This window comes from Crocodylus porosus, unplaced genomic scaffold, assembly GCF_001723895.1.
Source record: "Crocodylus porosus isolate Cpor-Errol unplaced genomic scaffold, CroPor_comp1, whole genome shotgun sequence".
Taxonomy (NCBI): Eukaryota; Metazoa; Chordata; order Crocodylia; family Crocodylidae; genus Crocodylus; species Crocodylus porosus.
Genome location: NW_017728950.1, coordinates 21341353 through 21362983, shown reverse-complemented (window position 1 = coordinate 21362983; position 21631 = coordinate 21341353). Strand labels below are relative to the sequence as shown.

The 21631-nt window shown below is 43.7% G+C and overlaps 1 protein-coding gene across 3 annotated transcripts in view; it reads right to left on the bottom strand.

Moving 5' to 3' along the window:
- Positions 1-21631, bottom strand: part of IDUA (iduronidase, alpha-L-) — an 82107-nt gene that overhangs the window by 2528 nt on the left and 57948 nt on the right. For all 3 annotated transcript variants that reach the window (XM_019554931.1, XM_019554932.1, XM_019554933.1), the window contains 10 exons: positions 21359-21466; positions 18982-19077; positions 17376-17578; positions 15819-15998; positions 10647-10863; positions 9705-9920; positions 8660-8781; positions 7881-8006; positions 6654-6730; positions 5603-5703 (listed from right to left, as the gene is read on the bottom strand). In XM_019554931.1, the coding sequence (XP_019410476.1) occupies positions 5603-5703; positions 6654-6730; positions 7881-8006; positions 8660-8781; positions 9705-9920; positions 10647-10863; positions 15819-15998; positions 17376-17578; positions 18982-19077; positions 21359-21466 (1446 nt within the window). The remainder of the gene's footprint in view (positions 1-5602; positions 5704-6653; positions 6731-7880; positions 8007-8659; positions 8782-9704; positions 9921-10646; positions 10864-15818; positions 15999-17375; positions 17579-18981; positions 19078-21358; positions 21467-21631) is intronic.

Below are 21631 nucleotides of genomic sequence, written 5' to 3'. Positions count from 1 at the left end.
CTGTATGCTTGCAAAGTTTACAGGTTGGTTTTAAGATCCTTAAAGCTCTCCTGGCAAAACCAACAGAACTTATATGTTTCTTGAAGAAGCAGTCTCATGCCAGAGATACTTGAGATGCAGGTGTGCTATTCTGTAACTCCTGAACTGCACTGGATTGTAGGCCTGCCTTTGTTTAGGTCACTTTTGAACTTCATTCATTAGCAAAGAATTTACACCTCACAAATGAAATGGTTATGGGTTTTCTTAAAATAAAGTAGGTAAATGTAATTGCCTATACTTGGCAATAACTCAAGTAAGAAGTATTCTGTCCTGCTGGTCAGATGTATTTTATTCTACCAAAATGTATAGCTTAAAGTATTACGATACATGCCCTGTACCACCATATGACTTTGCGCTCTGTCCTTGGAGTCCTGACTGAGCCATGACCTTAGTTTGTGCTTATCTGTTCATCTTTATCAATGCTTTAATGGTCTTTTGAATTTAAAAAGAGAACCTGACTTCAGCTGGTTGTATCAGAAATGTTCACAATCAAGGCAAACCTTTGTTTCCAGTAAACTGCCTTCTGAACTGTACCTCGGAGTATGTCACTCAGAATACAACTTTCATCTCTAATCAGATTATACATGTAAAATCTAATCAGTGTTTATTACTGTAATCAGTGCCATCAAACTGCCAAATAACTTGTGTTGAAGCTTTTTATATGTTAGAATACCACCCTACCACATTCTTTCTTCTTCTAAGCCAGTTTCTATAATCTTTTGCCCATACTTAAAAAAAAATGCTCATTGACTTCCATGGGACTTTTGCCTGAATTATGAGGAGGTCATCCTGCTGTCAGTAGAGTGCTACATGGCCATAGGCAAATGGAGACTGTGTGGTATTCAAGCCTATGAAAATTATCAGCAGCAAATGTAGAAGCATGGAAAAGTAGGGCTAGAAGGGACCTGAAGAGGTTATCTAGTCCAAATCCCCAGCCACAGGCAGAACCATCCTTATCCAAACCATCCCATCAAAATCAGCAAAACCCAGAAGCATGGAAATACTCATAGTAGAGCCTAGGCATACAACTCCTACATCATCCCTGAACAATACTCATCTAACCTATTGTTGACCACCTTCAGTGATGGAAATTTCACAACTTCCCTAGGCACCTAGACAGCCTATTCTATTGCCTCACTGCTTTAACAGTGAAGTTTTTATTGATGTCCATCTAAACCTACTTTGCTGCAACTTTAAGCCATTAGTCCATGTTCTACTGTCTGCTATTTTCCCCCTTCTTTAGGCCAGCCCTTCATATATTTGAAGATTTCTATCAGTGTCATTTCTGCAAGTTAAACCAGCCTATTTCCTCCAACCTCTCCTCATATGACTTGCCTTTCAAGACCTTTCATTCTTGTCACCCACTGCGGGACCCTCTCTAACTTCTCCATGTCCAGGAGAGCTAGCTATACTTTAAGAAGGCCCTTTTAGGGATGTAGGATTTAGCTATCCCAATTTAACTGAAGAATAGGAACTACAACAGGAGGCCAGCCTGGCTAGACAGTCATTTCTTCAATGAACTGGAACTCAAAAAAAGAATCCTACAAAAAGTAGAAAGTCAGTCATAGTACTAGGGAAGAGTATAAGAATATGACACAGGCATGTATGGAGAAAATTAGGGCAGCCAAGGAATTATTTGAGATGCAACTGGCAAGAGATATAAAAGGCAATAAAATCAGTTTTACAAGTACATCAAGAGTAAGAGAGGGGTGCTTTAATTAGAGCAGCTCCCAAGAGCAACTCTAATTAAAGCACCCACAGCATCTCAGTGTTCAGTGTCCCCATGTCTCAAAATGCTGGCAGGGTTGCTTTAACTAAAACTCATTTGATGAGCTTTAGTTAAAGCTCCCCACATTTTGAAGTGCAGAGATGCTGAACACATGAGACACCAAAGCTCCTGGAGTGTGCTGATTAGCATGCTCCAGCAGATTCCAATGCACTGTAATTGCGGCATGTTGGAGCAGGCATCCCACATGTCTACAGACACCCAAGAAAGCCAAAGAAACCACAGGTCCTTTACAGAACTGTAACAGAGCACCCTGTGCTCTGTTACTATCAGGGGCCTGAGCAGCAGCCAGGCAGCCCACAGTTGCCTGTGGTCCTAAACAAGTAGAGTTGCCTGATTGAGGAACAGGGTCCAGCTGGTGTATATAAGGGCTGGGTCCCTGAACTGCAGGGCAGCAGTCTGCTGCCGCCAGTTGAGGAGGCAACATCTAGCTGAGTTGCTGCCTGAAACATCTTGGAGGTAAGAGCTGGGGTGATGGGGATGGAGGAGGCTCCAAGGTCCCGGGCATGACCCAGAACTGCACCCTGCCAGGGATGGATGGTCTGGTGGAGCTACCTGTGGCAGTGTAGCTTCCCAGAAATGCCAGGTCAGTTACCTCACTTGATGAAAGGTGAGTAGGGATGCTTGAAAACTGCAGCCCCCACATCCCTGGTGAGTGAGACCTGAGACAGGGGGAGCTCAAGCTCATTGCAAACACTGAGGCAGTGTGCAGGTTGGTGGAGGGACCTGTGGCAGCACCTAGTCTAGCAGAAGAGCCTAGGTGCATTATGGAGCTAGGTGTTAGGCTCCAGGGGGGAACAGGGCTTGTAGCCCTAGTCCTATTGTGACAGGCTTGGAGCCTAGTGAGGGGATCTGGGACCCGGAGATATAGAGAGTGGGTGATGCCCAGGGACAGGGCTTGGAGCCTGAGGATGGGGCTTAAAGTCAGGAGAGCCCTGTGGCCTGGGGATGGTGCTTGGAACCTGATGACAGGCTCTGGAGCCAGAGGATGGAGCTGGGTGTCAAGCCATAATGATTGTGAGACTGGGTGTTAGGCCAGGAAACATCTACGAGGCATAGGACATGTCAGGGTGAGGTTGGAGTGTGTACAGAGGCCCTTGTCATCAAGGCAGGTGAAAGGGCAGCCTCCTGCCTGATTTAACATCAGATAACCAGAACATCAAAGCATGGCAGGTGAGATGGGTGGGTGGCTAGCTTGGAAACAAGTGGGCAGACCTAGATTGAGATCAGCCCTGGGAGGCCTGCTTGTTACAAGAACATGGAAGGCAATCTAGTTACAGATGATGCAGAAAAGGCTGAAGTACTTAAGGCCTTTTTTTCCTTCAGTTTTCACAAATAGGGGCAACTACCAGATGACAATTGCAGCTGCCAGCAAACATGGGGAAGGAGACAAACAGCCTAGAGTAGTAGAAGAACCAGTTAGAGATTACTTGGAGCAGCTGGATGCTTTCAAATCAGTAAAGCTAGATGGAATACAACTTAGGGTGCTGGAGGAATTGGGTGAGGTACTTTCAGAGAAATTAACTATCCTCTTTGAGAACTTGTGGAGGTCAGTGAGGTCCCACATGATTGGAAAAAGCAAATATAGCGCCTGTCCATCTTTAAGAAGGGAAGGGGGGGTGGAATCTGGGGAATTATAAACCAGTCACCCTGACCTTGATATCTGGAAAAATCATGGAACAGGTCCTCAAGAAATCTATTGTGAGGCACCTAGAGAAGAACAAGGTGATCAGGAAGAGTCCGCCTGAATTTGCCAACAGCGAATTGGTCCTGACCAACCTGATTTCCTTCTGTGATAAGATGACAGGCTCTCTTGACGTGGGGAGAGCAGTGGATATGATGCACCTTGTCTTTAGCAAGGCTTCTAATACTATTTCTCACAATGTTCTCATTAACAAGTTAAGGAAATACAAAATAGATGAAAAGATGTAATGTAGATATATAACTGGTTGGATCATCATGCTCTGCAAGTAGTCCTCAGTGGCTCAAGTTCTAGTTGGGAGGGAGTATCGAGTGGGGTTCCCCAGGGGTTTGTTCTGGGACTAGTATTGCTCTATATCTTCATTAATGATTTGGATGATGGGACTAAGTGCATGCTTATCAAATTTGCAGTGGAAGATACTCTGGAGGGCAAGGCCAGGATCCAGAGTGACCTGGAGAGACTGGAAAATAGTCTTCAATCAATCAGATGAGATTCAACAAGGAAAATACAAAGTCCTGTACTTGAGAGAGATTAATTGCATGCATAAATGCAGACTAGGGTATAACTGGCTAGGTTGGAGTACTGCAGAGCAGGACCTGAAGATTACAGTAGACAATAAAATGAATATAAGCCAAGATTGTGCACTTTTTTGGAAAAAAGCCAACAGTCTACTGAGTTGCATTAACAAGAGTGTCTTGCAAATCAAGGGAAGTGATTCCTGTGTGCTATTCGGCACTGGTGAGGCCTCACCTGGCTTCACCAGTTTTGGGCCTCAAACTTTAAGGAAGGTGTGGATGGATTCAAAAGTGTCCAAAGGACAGCAACAAAAATTATTAAAGGCCTGAGAAGCTAGATTTAGGAAGAAAGGCTGAAAGGACTGATCTTATTTAATCTGGAAAAGGGAAATCTGGCTGAAGGATGATTATAAATAAGATGGAGATAGACTTTGCTCTGCAGTTCTAAGGAACAAGGCTAGGAGTAATGGTCTTAAATTGCAGCAAAGGAAATTTGGGTTGAAGATTAGAAGAACTTTCTCACCATGAGGGTCAAGCATTGGAACGGGCTACCTACAGAAGTCGTAGAGCCTCCATCCTGGGCAATTCTCAAAAGCAGATTGAACTGATACTTGGCTGGGACGATTCAGATTGGGACAATCCTGCCTTGACTAGATCTCACAATGTCCCTTCCATCCTTATTTTCCTATGATTCCATGATCAAGGGTCTCAGACTCATACCTTTAGAAGAGAAAGCATAATCTTTCCTTAATGGCCTTTCTATATAAAGCCTGTAGGCTTTAAAAAGTGCTCATTGTGGCTGTCACCATGACTAAGATTTGCACCACATGTGTTTAGGGTATGATGCTAAAGGGAGAGATCTAGTCTCATTACTGGGAATTCACTGACAGAAATATGCCTGGTACTACAGTGTAATGGCACTGAAAACATGACTTGGACTGAGGAACTAAGTATACTAAGTTGAAAGAGGAGGAAGAGACATACCACACATCAACTATTCCACAGTAACTGTTTTGTATGTTTGCTACTATTCTGCAAAAAGTGGAAGATAAACTGAGGGAACATAGCTGAGACGGGACAGGAGCAGATACGTGAAACAATTACCTTGGACAGTTGATGTATGGTAAATCTCCCTTCCATCTCCCCCTAGCTGCACATATAGTGCCTCTCTCTCATCCCAGACACACCGGCTTCCCATGCTGCAGGAGCATGGCGTATCTCTTGCCTTTGTTGCACGCAGTGAGAGCAGTCTGGCCCTCTCCCCTGCCATGCATGCAGCACAGACACCTTGCTCCCCACTGCACACCCAGCTGGGCCCCCTCACTGTGCTGCCCCCTGGGTGCAGGAAGTAGAAGCTGAAGAAGGAAGAGGGAGCCCAAAGAATCCAGCAGGGATTGGGGAGTGGCAGTTAGGCAGGAGCCCGCAGGTGACACACTAACCCCTTGGCGGCTACATATGCCCTGCATCCTGTTAGATGGGCAGCTCTGCCCTAAGTTACATTACAATCTGTAATCAGTTAAAAATATAACAAAACATACAAAGTGTGCATGCTTGCTTTACCTGGACTGTAGACCCAGAGAGTGAATATAGTGTCTTTGGTATTAATCCTTTGGTATGTTTTTCCATTTGGTGAAAACTCTACTTCAAATGTTTTTATGCACCTAGAAAAGAAATCATGACTCTATGACTACAGTGGTGGCCATGGAAAGGCCATGTTCTACTCCACCATGCCATATCAGTGAGGAGAAATGGTTGGTGTTGCACACTAGCAGAAAATCCTGCACTGCATCATCCCCCTCCAAATAAAAGCTAGCACTCACTGTTAGGCAGTGGGTGTGGTGATAAAAGCCCACAGAAGAACATCAAGGCTGGCTGACAAATAGTGCAATGTGTTCAGAGCACCTGAAACACATTGCACAGCACCTTCTGCTCTTACTGAAACCAGAAGGGGAGTCGAGGCTTGGCATTTTAGTGAAGATGTTTTACATCGTGCAGGCTGAGGCCCATGACACAGGTATGCTGGCCCTGACTGACTAGTTAAAAGGGGTGCTTTAAGAGTTGGGGTGTTTACTATGCCTCTGATCTGCAGGGCAACCTACATCAGTGAGTTTCTGGGCTAGAATGTATGCAGATTGTCTGCTGATACCTATTGGATGTAGTTTACCATCTCTGCCCCTGCAGATAGTATCATTTATGTTTTGCAGGGATAATTTTGACTGGATTTGGCACAAGAGCTTTCTTTCACACAGGAGTGTTTGTGGAGTCTATCTCTTCCAGAGGAACAAGGCATCTTGATTTGCCATTGTGGCAGCCTGTGAGGTATCCCTCAAATGAACCAGCAAAATAGGCAAGAGGCTATTCAGGGTACCTTCATGGCAGATACTGAACATGGGTGCTAATGATTCTATACTGGTTGAGGCCACAGTGCATACAAGTGGTATTAGGAATAAAACCTTGATGGTTGGAAAGGGATAATGCCTTGTGCTTAGCTGTGGCATGCAGGCAGGCAGATTTTGCTTAGCAGCTTTGTCTTAATTTTACCAGGCTCCTCCTAACATCAGATCCCTGTCCTGCTAACTTTGGTTAGCTCCATTTCTAAAAAAGCACATACTTTGAATCCACATAGTCGTCATCCCACAATACAGCAACTTGCTCCTTTGTGAGTGGTAGAAGGTAAACACCTGTTACCTGTCAAAAAGAGATGCCCATGTAAGAATATGGGGCCCAGTAAATTTGAAGGCCCTACTCTAAATGATCAGAGCTATCGGATCATGTTTATACTTAAAAGGGCTGGCCTGGATATTTTAAAGTAAAACAATAACATACTAAATAAATAAACTAAATAAAAGTAGATAAAACTCAGTTCCCCATATTTAGAAACCTATACCAGTAACCTAATACCCTCCCTTACTCCTCCCCACCAGTTTGAATGCTCAGCAACTCTCATTGTTTTCACTGGGAATTTTTAGTAGCTTACTTTCTATAGAGAGGAAATAAAACAGACCACTTATTATGCTGCCCTAGTATAGAGTTTTGGAACTACATCTTATGCCCTTTTCAACCAAATTCTTGACCCTACCATTCTGCACCTAGTCTTGCAAGTCATTCAGCATTCTCAAATCCTCCCACTAACTGCACAGGAAGTTGAAAGCATCCAGCCCAACTTTGGACATACTCATTATTCAGGCTTGGGCATCAGAAGACACGGATATGGTGTATGATCCACTACACTCACTATTCCATAATGTAGCTATAAAATATGAATATGTTGCTTGCTGAAAAGTTATTTTTAATCATTTTACTGTTAGAACTGATAAGATTATAAAGTATTGTCCTTACAGTACACTAAAGTGGTTTTTTTTTTCTGGTGCCGGCAGATTTTGATTTTTAGTTCAGTTGATATGATCTGCCATCTCTTGTGGGGGGTTTTATACTGGAATGCAATTGCAATTCATGGAATCTAGCTAAGAAATGAAGTCAGTCTCTCTGCTTTAAATAAACCTTCTGTGCAGCCTTTAAAAAGTATATGGTGATAAAATAGAACTTAAATATTTGCAGGGCTAGGTTCCTTGCTCACTGTGAATATGAAGATTTATGAACTGGGGAATTGTAGAACCACAGCAAATAGCTGTATAAGACCACTGAGATGCTCCAATTGTTTGCTGTGGCTCTTCAAAGGGCACTGCTTCTCTGATCAGTTTTGTAGGACCAACTATGAATGACTTGGGTTTCACTGTACACTGCACCCATCAGTAACTAACATCTCCAATGAGATCCCAATAGACAGTGTGGGACCAGTTTCTAACTTGACCACATAGCAATGAAATATGATACGTACTTGGTTGGGAACAGAGCGAGGTCTTGCACAAACATGGATCAAGAAGACAGATGGAATGGGGAGTTCCTTTTTCAAGAGCAGGTGGCCATCTTCAGGAAACGGGAATGGTCCTGTCACTGCTGGGTCCTGCAAAATGAAATGGAAGTGTTAAGAAAAAAGATGAGTCTTCATAGCTATTTATTATGGTAGAAATGTCTTTGCCTTTGTCTAGGCCATGGATGGCCAACCTGTAGCATGCATGCCAGCAGTGCCACAGGCAGCTGCTGTGTGTGGCACGCAGATCCCAAGTGCTCAGTGAAGGGAAGTGCTGGAGGCAGGAAGCAGAATGCTCCATGGGGCATAGTGGGGGTTAAGACATTGCTGCAAGTGCAGGTGTCAGCTGCCACCATCAAAAGCCAGATTAGTCCTTCCCAGGCCCTGCAGCTGACACTGAATTTAAGGCTTTGGATCCTTGCTGCACCAATTGCAGAGCACTAGAAGGGTTAACAATTCAGGACTTCTGGCAGATCTAGAATGAACGGCTGACAGCAGAAAAGAGCAAAATCTCTGCAAAGATGTCATCCTATAAGTTAAATGTCTCTCTATGGTGGTTGGAGAGCTGCAAGGATGAAGCTTGAGATATAAGTGTGTCTCAGTTTGCCCTGCATTTTATTTTTTCCCTTCTCAGCACTACACTTTTCTGGATTTAATAATCCCATGCAAAACCTCCTTCATTTTTTTTCAACTCCTTAGCTGCTACTATAAATGCCGATGCCTCAACCCACCATATACAATCATACCTCAGCATCCCTTAGTTGTTTGAACTGCTTTACAGAAGGAAAGTCAGGGCTTCCTAGTTTCTTCCACTCCAAATACGGATTGGTAAGATTGTTGTCTAGATAATATGTCACATACACAAGCTCTTTGGAGACACAAAAGGAATACATAAAGCTCCAGATTCAGATTTGAAGACAAAAGGGTAAATATTTTAAAAAACAAATAAGCCCCAAGTTAGAAAGTGATTTAATAAACTGAGTTTCTCTGAAAGTCAATGACACCTAGCATAAGATTTTTCACAAAAGCTTAAGATGAAAAATTCCAAACCAGTGCACTTAAAATTATGCTTCTAAATAAAAAAGGCTTGATTTTTACAAGGACTGAACACTGAGAGATCCTGTTGGAGCCAATACCAGGAAATCCCATAGACCCTGTAATATTCAACCTGAAGGGAATGTGCTGCTTTTAAAGCAGAGACTTGCAACCTTTGTAGACTCAAGTAATCTCTCATTAGACTCAAGGCACCCCTTAGAAAATGCTGGCTCTTAGTTTTCACTTATTTTTTTGACTAAAAAAAAATAATAACCAGTTCTGTTACAAGGAGTAAAAAAACCCCAATAGGTCAGAATGTTCTTAATGCTATGGATTCCTATTTGAAATCTCTGGATTTATCTTGTGAATACTGTTTTTATAAAAACAGTGCTAGTACCTGTGGCACCTTTGAAAGGATCTCAAGGCATTCCAGGGTGCCATGGCACTCCGGCTGAGAATCGCTATTCTAAAGGGTGCAGGTGCAGTGAAGTTTCTGAAAGCGTGGCATCCACAGCAGCCATCAATAAGTGGAGACAACTCCAGGAATGGAATCCAAACTCTTTTCTCATGTGGACATATTACAGACCAGAAAATCTGGGCTTGCCAGGCATGGTTTTTAGTCACAAGCAGAATTTTCCTGGGCATGTACAAACGAGCATTGTTACTTCAATCAGGAAGTTTAAAACCCAGAAAACATTCAGTGCAAACTTACTGCTGGAGATCCATGACATAAAATGCTAAGCACTGTGTGTTTACCTGCACATTTGGGGAATTGAGTAATGTTCAGTGTTACAGCACTAATATTCAATGATGTATGGTTATCATCACTAGTGTAAACCAGTATGGCAGCTTGCCAGCTATCTGAAGATCGTAGCTCAGCAGGAGTGTGTAGAGTGGCTAGTACTCCAACGGTGCTATTGTTACCATTTTCACCTTTGCTGCTGTATACATCTGCAAAAATTTGTGTTTCCCCTGAAAAAAGCAGAAATACATTTTTACCACAAAGCTAATTAAACAAGCATCTGACACATGCGAAGGTAAAACATGTAACTAACTGTCTGTGTTGGACTACAGGTTACTCAATGACACCAGCATAAAGTTGGAGTAGCACTGGTTAAAGCAAGAGACTTGCATCACTGTAACTGAAAGCAGTCCTTTATTTTGCAAAACACTCTACATGGCATGGATATCATTTTATCTGATTATCAAGTACCTAGCAGTGTGGGCCTCCCAGTTGCTTTTCTTTCAGGCACTGCTGGGTTACAAGTGTTTAATGACAGTTTGCATCACTGGGACTTCAGCATATGTGATTCAAGGTCTATGTGATGAGGCTTAGAAGAATTTAAAGATTCATTAAAAAGAAATGAAAATCTTGACCAGACAGTGACCAAAGGCCTTTCCAAGCCACAAATAGGAAAGGGAAGATAGTAACTGAGGTGGCATAATGGAGGTTTAAATAGACATAAGAAGATTTTGACTGTGCTGAAGGGAAAATAAACTACAAACACACTGATATCAAAGTTATTTGTTTCCAATGGGAAGTGGTGGAAACTTTATTCTTTGTGAGACTGACCAACTACTGAATTCAGAGCTAGGAAGAGACTTAGAATAGATGATATGATGGAGTTCATGCATCTAATTTTAATGAGAATGGGATGTGGAATAAGTGACTTCTTTTTAAAGACATATTTACCATACCTAACAATGCCAGAAGGCCCATTGCAGTCAACACTGGCTTCCTCACCATCTGAACATGTGGTGGTTTTGTGTTGTTCATTTGAAATCGTGCAGTTAGTGTCCTCTGGGTAAAGTAATGGGGGTAGTAGTTCATGAAGGCATTATCATTACTCAGCAAGGTATAGTTAATAGTGTTGTTGGCCTTGGAAATGAGCAGGTTTTGATGTTGGATGATTATCTGCAAAGTGATGGAGAAGATTAAATTTCTTCTTTAAAAAAATCTAATATTTTTTCTGATTACTTAACTGAAAAGCTAATGAAGTTAGTGAAAAACTAATGAAGTTCCTATTTTCTACTGAACACTGGATATAGAATGCATAGTATTGAAGCTACTGGATTATTTCCTTGTGGGATCAATTTAACTTGCTATTATACACTGGAAACGGCAAGTGAGAGCACTCTTGCCTCTGCTATTTTGGTAAAGCTAGCTATAGAGAAATAGTTTAATTCATGTGCAGCTCAAGCGTATGCAAGATGAAGAGAGGAACTTGCAATGTATATGCAACAAAAGCAACAGCACACAACATTTTGGCTTCTAAATTCATGAAGGTCTTAGAGTGGCTTTGGGTTATGTAATACCTGGCTAAAATTAGGTCATTAGTAAGATTGCAGCAATACATCTAATCAGATGTAAAGGATTAAACCTACATATAAGGACAGAAGCAGAACAGCAGGTTCCTTGTAAGAACATAAAGCTCTGCACAGAGGAAGAGTTTTATAAACATGCTATGCAATGAGGAAGATGCAGGTGTTCTTAGCTGGAGGTCAGTACAGATGGCTGTAGCAGATTTCTGCAGAGTTTTGTGACCTATTATATTTACAGTGAAAATGTACATTTACTATCACGAAGTGTAGAGTTCAGGGAGGATGGAAACAAGAATACTTAAGAATACATTAATGGACTTCTAATCCTATTCATTATAAAACAGTTCAAAGGACTGGACTGGCAGTCTGGATTTATACCAGGCGAGTATGTCCTCCTTCTCTCAACAGGACTAATGTTTTTATTTTTACGAATTACTTTGAATTTATGCTAGTGCCATAGCATACAGTTTTTAACCCCTGGTTTCTGTTTTTGTTGAGTGACATTAGGCACTTCTACACATGCTGTTAATGCACTGAAAGCTTACTGCACAATAAAATACCATGCAGTAAGCTTTCCCTGGGAGTGTGTCTACACGTGCCCATTGGGAACAAATCTGCTCCTCATAGGAGCAGTTCAGTGCAGGGCTATTCCGCTTTGTTCTGCTCCCTTACAACAGCCAGGGCAAACTCCAAGCTCCCCTGAGTGCCAGCCCCAGGCTGGCAGGGGACACCAGGGTCAGGTCTGGGCTCTGGGGGGAGCTGTCCTGCCTCTGAGGCAACTGCCTCCCAGCCCTGCACACCTGCCCTGGGCAGCTGCCTGCTGCCCAGCCCCTGCTCCAAGATTGGAGCAAGGGCTGGAACACTGTCCCCTGCCCTGAGTCAGAGTGGGGGCCAGGCAGCAGGCAGTTATTGGGGCAGGGGATGGCACTAGTCCCCAGTCTGATCTTGGAGTGGGGGATGGGCAGCAAGCAACTGCCAGGGGTAGGGAGTGGGACCCCACCCTCTGCTCTGGTCAGCCAATCAGAGCAGGGGGCTGGGAAGTAAGCAGCTGCCCAGGGAGGGGACAGTTCTCTTGCTCCCTGCTGCCTGGGCTGACTGGGAGCAATTTGCAGTAAATGCTGTGCACATATAAATGGTAATGCTTTACTGTGCAGTAGCTTAGTCTACTGTGCAGTAAAGCACCTCATGTAGATGTGCCCGCACTCATGCAGTGCTTCATTTTATTCCATTGTAAAATGATGAAGAATGCAACAATGAGTTGGATCAAAGGTATAGGCCAGAGCAGAATTTGGTGAAGTCTTGAAGGCAGATACCCTAGAAGTTGAAGTGTAGGACTTTGACAGCAACATCAGAACTGTAAAACACTGGCACCCAATCTTCTGGAATGACCCATGGGCTGGGTGACTAGCACAGGGTTGGTTGAGAGGCTGGATCATGTGCGGGGTCAGTACATGGAATTGATCTATGGCCTTGATCCTGCACTGGCCTGATTCGATTGTATGTTGGCCTAATCCAGCCATGCACTGATAATATGGTCCTGCATGCCACACTATCTGGCTTGTAGGGCTCCCCATGGATCCAGAAATTGGAAGCAACAATTTATTTATTATTCAGATTCAAATAAATATTAACGATTTGAAATAATTATCTAAGTCAACCTTGAATTTAAGATGAACCCCAAGAAGTAAATTCTATAAATAAAATTTTTACAAATTTGTTACTGGCAGGCTCCATCCCTGTTCTAATTTGGAGACAGCCCAGCACCTGTAGTAGCTGTGAGGATTATGTGCTGCTGCTATGGGGCAGGGCTGAGATTATGCTCAGTGTCCCAGGCTGCAGTGTAGACATAATCTGCTAGCTGAAGTAAGGGTAAGGGGGCAGGGAGAGAGGCTAATGGGGAGCAGCGACTTTGTGGGTAGGGAGGGAGGTGCTGGGGGGAAGAAGCTGCAGGACAGAGATGTCAGGGTGCAAAGGCAGTGCAAGTTGGGGGGCCAGGCAGCAGCTGCAGCTATGGTCCCAATGCTGGGTAGGGGCTGAAGCCCAAGCCAGAGCTGCCCCCTGCCCCCACTATCCTTGTTCATGATTCTAAAATAGTGAAAAAAAACCTTGTCTTAGAATTGAGTAAACAAAGTAATGCTGCCTCCATTCCCCCACTGCCAAATTTCCAGACCCCTGGGAGCCCCATGGGTCAGACAACACAGTTCTGCAGGCCAGATGTGGCCTATGGGCTGGGGGCTGAGCATCTTTGGCATAAAATATACAAGAGACCTTAATCTAATAACCCACATTTATGCTGTCCTATTTCAAAACAACCACAAGTGTAATTAATTCTATCCATCTCAATCTTCTCAGGGACCTATTTAAAAATATTTTAAAGTCAGACTTGGTATGTCTTCTTGTGGCTCAAGATGATTTTTTTTTTCTCCCTCAAAGCTGCTAGGTACAAAAAGTCTTAAGAACATGGTGATATTTTATCATTAAATGTGAACCAAGAAGGAATGATGAGTAGCCATTCTTTAACTGACCTAATGCTTTTGTGTCAAATATTGCATACTGTAGTGAAAAAGGATCACCAGTCAGTCTAACACATTCATGAGCAGGTTGTAGAAAGTTCATACACATTTTGATGAAGTAAAGTCTGCTGGAGACAACAGAGCTTACAGACTGCTGCTCTGAAAAGTTCAGTGTTAGCTCTGACCAAAAGAAGCCTCCATAGTAAATAAGACTTGCCTGTGTGCACTTCTGACTCCATTATGAGAGGCAGGATATTATGTAAGCATCAAAAAAGTTGTAGGAAGTAAGCTTGCTTTGGAATGAAGGTATGAAATTCTAGGCATGTCTACATGAGACATTTAATGGCGCAGTAGCCTAGTTAACATGTGCACATGCTTACTACACAGTAAACCTCACTAATCGCAAATATGTGTACTACCTCAAAATGCAAGTAGCAAGTACTTTAAATCACTACTAGCGCAGTAGTGCTTGTGTAGATGACTACCCTGGAGCAAATCTCCTCCTGGTCAGTTGTCCACTGAAAGGCAGGAGCTCCAAACCCCCTGCTCCAGAAACATGATTGGGAAGCAGGGGCTGAGAGATCCTTATCTCCCAGGCCCTGCTGCACCATCACAATTGAGGAGTAGGGGGTTGGGAGATAAGGGTCTCCCAGTGATGGCCCTACAGTTGTGAAGCTGGCGCTGGGAGCTCCCTGTTGGCAGGGACTGGGGAGCCTGTTTCATGCCCAGTTCCATGATCATGGACCTGGGTGGGGAACAGGCTGAGGAACTTGTTCCCTGCTCAGCACCGCCAACACAGACATGAGCAGGAAATAAGCTGGGGAGCAAGCACCCCAACCTGTTCCCTACCCAGCTCTGCACTTGCAGAGCTGAGCAGGGAACAAGCTCCCCACCTTGTTCCCCAGCCTCCTCCTCGTGTGTGGGGTGGGGGCTGGGAACTGTCCTGGTCAGGGGTAGGTCCTAGCCCCAAAACCCAATTGGGTGACCTAGGTAAGATATCTGCTAGCTGCCCCACCGGTGCATTGGGGCTGGGACCTGCCCCTACCCTGCAGCTTTCCAAGTTCCTTGCCCCTGATCAGGGCACCAGGGCCAGGAGCGCCCTGCTGCTGGGATTGGAGGACATTGTTCTCACCCTAACAGCAGGCAGCCCCCAGAGGCAGGGTGTAATATTCCAGCCCCAGGTAGGAGACAGCTGTCCCCTGGCCCGGTAGTCTGTGCCAGCCCCTTTGGGTGATATCCTAGGGTACCTATAGCTCCCCCTGGTGGTGCCAGGGGCCCACTGCAGGGCTCCAGGAAGCAGGAACAGTTTGCTGCCATTAGCAGCAAATCTGCTCCAACTTCCCTGCATGTGTAGATTCCTGCCCAGGAGCATTTATTCGTGAGTTTGTAAGTAAACTGATCCCAGATCCAATGCATATGTAGGTGCACCCTCTGACTGAAACATTCCATGAATCCACCACGTCATTCTTATAAATTCATTTCTTATAAATCAACCGCGTCATTCATCCAGGCATAGGCAACACATAGTGGGGGCACGTGGGTGGAGGGGTATGTGCCCCTCCAAGATTGGCCCTTGCCAGGTGGGGAGTGGAAGCACCAAGTGACGTACCAGCTGGTGCCCCTCCCTGAATGGTGCCGGTGGCACTGAGAGAAGTCACATCTCCACTGCTTCTGGCACTTCTGGTTTTGCCACTGGCACTGCGATCAATTACGGGGGGACACCCTCCTCTCCCTCAGTCATCAAGCAGGCTCTGGGGGACACCCCTCCCCCGGCTGGCGATCAGCTGCTGTCACTCATGCATCCAGGACATTTTTATTTAATATGTAGTCACTTGAATGACTGCTAACCTCCAAGTGGGCTTGCCTGAATAAAGAGTGAAATATAAGTAAGAGCCTCATGACTGGGTCTGTAAATTTACCCTGCAGCCTATGTATTGTATATATTGCAGTCTATGTACCTAGGTTAAAAAATTGTTTAGATCCCACTACCTCTTCAGATTGGCTTTGCTTAGAAATGATTTGGGCTGTGAGTTACCTTTACCACCATGGCAGCGTAGGTCACATCAGCTCTCCATGTCTGTGGAACTGACCATCCCACCATTGGGTCTGCCTCATCATTGTAGATTGGAATAGAAGTGAAATTTGGGAAAAGCTGCTGAATTTGTTCAAGAACTTCTGTTTCTTCTTGCAAGATCTGAAGTGAACTCCCAGCTCCCTGTAATAACAGGAATATGCTGTCATGCAAAGTGAGTAAACAACAAAGACAGTACCTGTGTCATGCGGCAGGTCACTAGCCAGGGTTGCCAACAGGGTTGTCAGTAAATTTACTGGCTGTCACTAAAAAATCAGGTTAAAATGGCTGTCAGTGGGCACAGTTACACGTGCCTTAATGTGCCATAATTACAATGCATTAAGTTTAGTACCTCTAATAACAGGTACTAACTTAATGTGCTGTAATTGACGCTACTGCGCAATAGTGCCAGTGCACGTTTTTGTGACGCTAATGCGCAGTGGACTAATTCTACTGCACGTTAGGGCATTACCATGGTTTTTGCCTGCCACGTTAATATACAGTAGAATCAGTCTACTGAGCTTTTAGTATCTCATGTAGATATGCCCAGTAAAATCAGTAAAAAATATCTTTAGGTGTCAGTAAAAAGACTAAGCAGCTGTAGCTTGATTGCAGCTCTGATAGAGCATAGCAGTGCCACCTAGTGCTTCCTGAGGAGAATATTCTCTCAGCCATATACTACTGCTGCTGCTGCTGCATCCCAGGCTGCCTGGAATACTGCTATATCAGAACTAGGCTTCTTTGGGGGTCTGTACCAGGACAAGTGAAAGACATGGTAAGTGGCAGGGGTAAGGCTGGTGAAGGGGGCAGCAGGGTGCAGGGGGGATTATCAGGTTGTGGGGGTAAGTAGAGGAACCCTGGGGGTGTGCAGCACAGTGTAAAACCATTATTACTGTCAACCAAGTTTGCCAACCCAATACATTTTTTACCGCAAACTTTTTACTGACATCCAAACTTCTTTTACTTTTTTTAAGTCTATTTGACATTAAACCCCTAAATTTGACCCTGGCCCTTTTAACTGGCAGCAGGTCAGGGCCTAGCAGAAGAGGTACACTTACACTATGTAAAACATACAAGTAAAAGCATGTGTCGGTTAAAGTATGGCTATTAGTAAAAGGCTTGCAGGTTATCGTTATTTTTTTCTTGGATTGTTAACCGTGTCCCTGGATCATCCAAGTATTTGTGTCTTTGGCAAATCTAATATTTCTATACTTCCTCCTGAAGCACAAATGATGTTCGAATAAGCCATTTTGTTTCAAATGGCAAAATTCTGTATTTCCCTTAGCCCCACTCTCTATATGTGAAAAAATGGGACAAAGTTATTATTAGGTAGATACCAGGTTTAAAAACACTTACTTTTTAGGCTAAAGTTTTCCATTAGGATATCTTTAAAAGGCCCTCTTAAAATTACAATGACCGTATTTCCCTGTATAGGCAGAGCCAACTTCAGAAACCACAGTACTGGAGAATGCCTAGGAAACCTCAGGATTAAATTGTCAAGAAACCCTCTTCCGAGCTGACCTTTTTGTGGAGGGATATGTAGTCCAATCTCACACCAGTCTCTCCTGTGAAGAAGTTGGTTCCATTGTAACAGTGATATAGAAGACTCCAGCACATTGGTGACTTTGGGAAGGGGTGAAAGGAGTCTCCTGGCCCTCCAAATTTCAGTAGAGAACTAGCTTCTCTTAACCCTTCTGAGGAAGCATCATAATAATTGAGAAACCCTAGAATTAAAGCAGATACATATGCAGTAGATGACTACAACTTACAATGGTGGCTTGGTTAAAACTAGTGGAGAATACTGTAAATCTTCTTGCTACTATGCTGCTGATTAGCAAATGTATTCAAGTAAGTGCACAAGGTGCCTTTGAAACTGCCTCTCGCCCTCTTCTTCCTCCATGAAGATCACAACAGGAAACTACTGGTCCAAAGCCTCAGATTTATGAAGTCTTCAGAAAAAGAAGCTTGTCAATGGGCATCTGCCTGAAAAGGCTCCCAGGACACACAAATCAAGCAGAAAACCACATAGCATAACTTTAGTCTGTAACCAAACAGCAAACTGAGGGTATGTCTACACATGCGCTTTAATGCACAGTAGCCTATTTTACTGTGCATTAAAGTGTCACATAAAAAATGTGTGATTACCCTACTGCACAGTAAAATGGGTTACTGCACATTAAGCATCACTTAAAAACCATGCACATCAGTTCAAAGTTCCCTCTAAGGTGTGCGTGTGCATGGCAGCACACAACTAAAAGTCTGGCCACACACAGCCTTTGCAAGGCCATGCACCGGGAGAGGAGCTTAAGGTAAGCTCCAAGGTGAGGTGAGGGCGGGGACTGGCAAGGGCCGGGGAGTGGAGCAGTTTCCCAGAGCCGCAGAGCAGTTCCCCAGAGCTGGCAGAGCCTCACTCAGGGCAGGCAGCAGCTCCTCTCCCAGGTGAGGCAAGGCAGGGATGGAGGCTGAGGCTGGGGGCTGCCACAGGTTCCGCCAGCTCTGGGGAAGTGCTCCACTCCCCAGCCCTGATGCCATGTGACTCCTCGCTCCCTGATGCGAAGTGGGGGAACGGAGCAGTTTCCCCGGAACTGGCAGAGCCCGGGCCCCAGCTTCCAGCCCTCGGCCCCAGCCTCTGGCCCCTGACCCCACCCTCCAGCCCTCTTCGGTAAGTGTCTCACTCACGGACCGAAGCAGTGCACCGCAGACTGCTACTACTTAGAGGGAACATTATAACAGTTACTGTGCATTAAGGCAGCCTAATGTGCACTTATTTAGTACCTCACATTGGAGGTACTAACTTTAATGCACATTAGAAAACATGATTTAATGCACATGTAGACATGACCAGTGTGATCTAATTTCTATTGTTCTTATTTCTATTTCCTTTTTCTGCATGCTGTATCTGCTTCTTCACATGGGATACTATCCAAACTGCAAATTTACAAGATTCAGACCAGTGATCACGTGTGTGGATCATAGCCAGGGACAAACATTTATAGAACAGTATATACACATTTTTATTGTATTCCTATTTTTTGTCATCCTACCCTGCTTCTTTTCTGTTTCTTCCCAGCACATCATCAATATGAATAAACTAAACAGTAAGAGTTAATAAAAAAAACAAACTTACCTTTGACAGTCATTGACACATTATCAAAGTCATGATGATCTGGCTCATTCCAAGTTTCAAAATTCCATTTGGCAACATGTTCCAGACCATATTTTGCTGGAAATAAAACAAACTTTAAGTACTGCAGTTTCTTACTACATAAGGTGATTAATCTGAGGATAAGTTCCATGGGTATGATACATTCAGATATATACTGAGCACTGGGACCACTAAATCCGAGTACCGTTTTTGGCCAATAGAAAATCTACTTAAAAAGCTATGCTGAACTTTTTGCATAGTTTGGGTCATACTGAAACTATTTGTATGTTTGGGTTGACTCTGCTAATAGTTTTGGTTGGAAGAGAGCATGTCCGGACTGGATTCACAAAACTGAAGAAGGGAGACATTGGTTCAGATTCCTACTCTGTGGGCATATCTACACATGCATTTCAGTGCTTAGCAATAAACTCTGGCTCATATCGTGACAGAGTTTCTTACTCCTGGGCACCACATTTACACATGCACCCGGGACCACAGCACACTGAACTAGGTCAGAGCAGCCCCAACTGGCAGGAGATCAGGGGGCCAGCCTGAAAGTTCAGGGCTGCTCCAACCCAGCTCAATGAGCTACAGAGGGGCTGGCTAAGGCATTAGGGTGTTTCAGTGCGGGGCTAGCCAGCAGGCTGCCCCCCACACTGAAGCACTCTCATGCCTGAGCCAGCTAGGTCAGCATCTATACATACGCTGCTGGGCACAAAAAAATTTCACAGCAGGATAGTACTCATATTTAGAAGTACTAACCTGCTGTGGAGTTTATTAGTTTCTTGCAGCCTAATAGGGCTGCATGTGTAGATCCTGAGACATTTACTGCACAGCTAACTAGGCAACTCCACAGTAAACATCTTGTGTAGATGCACCCTGTTTACAAAGACTTGAACCCACTTTTCAGGGAGCATTCTAGTCATCCCTGAGCAGGTCTATACAAGACACTGACTGTGCAGTAGCTGAATAATATTGCATAGTAGTGCATCACAGCACTAACGGTGCTAATATACTACTGCGCAGTATTATTAGGCTGAGTAACAGTGTCATTAAAAAGACGTTTGCTGGCACTACTGCGCAGTAAACCTGGTTACTGCTCATTTATTTATTACTTGATTATACAAGTACTAAATAAATGCAGTAACCACTGCAGTAGCATCTCGTGTAGATGCACCCATTGTATAGCCTGTTCTGAGGTAGATCTCCTTCAGTCTCTTCTGCTGGAGGTATTTCGCTTTGCTTAGAACATAGATTACTTAAATATTTGCTGATCCAGAGAAGGAGCTTGTGACTGTATTTGGTGATTAAGTCAGAACACGGACCTAGGTGCTGGAACACCTGGTTTCTACTCCCTGCTCTAACGAAGGTTTAATTATTTATGCAAAATGGGACACCATCACTGTGACAGATTAGGGTGGCAGATAAACTGAGGACATGTCTACATGTGCATTAATGCACCTTTTTTTAATGCACATTAAATTTAGTACCTCCAATATGAGGTACTAAATTAATGTTCATTAAGCTGCACTAACGTGTAGTAACTTTTTAGTGAAGCTTTGTGTAGTAGACTACTTTACTGAACATTACCATAATGTCATTTTTTATGTGACTCTTTAATGTGCAATAAAATAGTCTACTGCACATTAAAATGCACGTGTAAACGCACCCTGAAAATCCCTGGCTATTGAAACTACAGCCATGACCATGAGATTAATCTACTCCTTCATTTGTTTTGCTTGTTTTCAAATATATTAAAAAGCTGATTTGGATTGAATGAGATGTTTAATTTGACACAAACAGAATTTGGGTATTGCATATTTCACTAAGATCTCTTCTCCATGTTCCCCTTAGTTTACTTCATTTCAATCAGAAACATTTTTTTTTCTTGTTTGACTGCCAAACCAGGAAAAGAAAGATATGCACAGCCCTTCGCTCAACCAGCCTGTCATCTTCCAAATGTAATGGATCTACTCCTTGGAGTTCCCAATGATTTCAGAGATAGAATGATGCCTGACTCGAAGGGATGAATATGTGTCTGTCTGGTACATAGATTATCTGTGTCTCATTCCTTGAGTATTTAGTTAGTCTTCTTCTGTCAACCTGCACTGCTCCTTTTTTTTTTTTTTTAATTGTATTTTCCTACAAAAAATGTTTGGTGCTACAATGTTCCATGAGACACTGTAGGCTGTATAAATTGTCCATCCTTCTGTGAATCTTCTTCCAGGACAAAGTCTATGAACTAATGTTGCTCAAACCCCTTCCATTTCTCCAATCGAGCACACATCACAGAACTTTGGAAGCAGGAAGACAGGACTCATTATAGCAAGAAAAATAGGATTTTTTAAAAGTAACTTACCTATATATCTCTTAGCCAGAAGTGCAACTAGGTTCTTCCATCTTACCACCTGTTTTTTATCTTCAAAATCTGTGAAGTATCCTGAAGGGCTTCCCATAAGTTCAAATCCTTAAACAAGTAAAAAAAGGTCTTATTCTCCATTTTTTTTATTAACTGAATTTATTTTCCAACCTTCATAGTTTCTAGGATCAGAAGGGACCTGAGTAGATCATCTAGTCCGACCCCCTGCCATGGCAGGAAAGAGTACTGGGGTCAAACGACACCAGCAAGGTG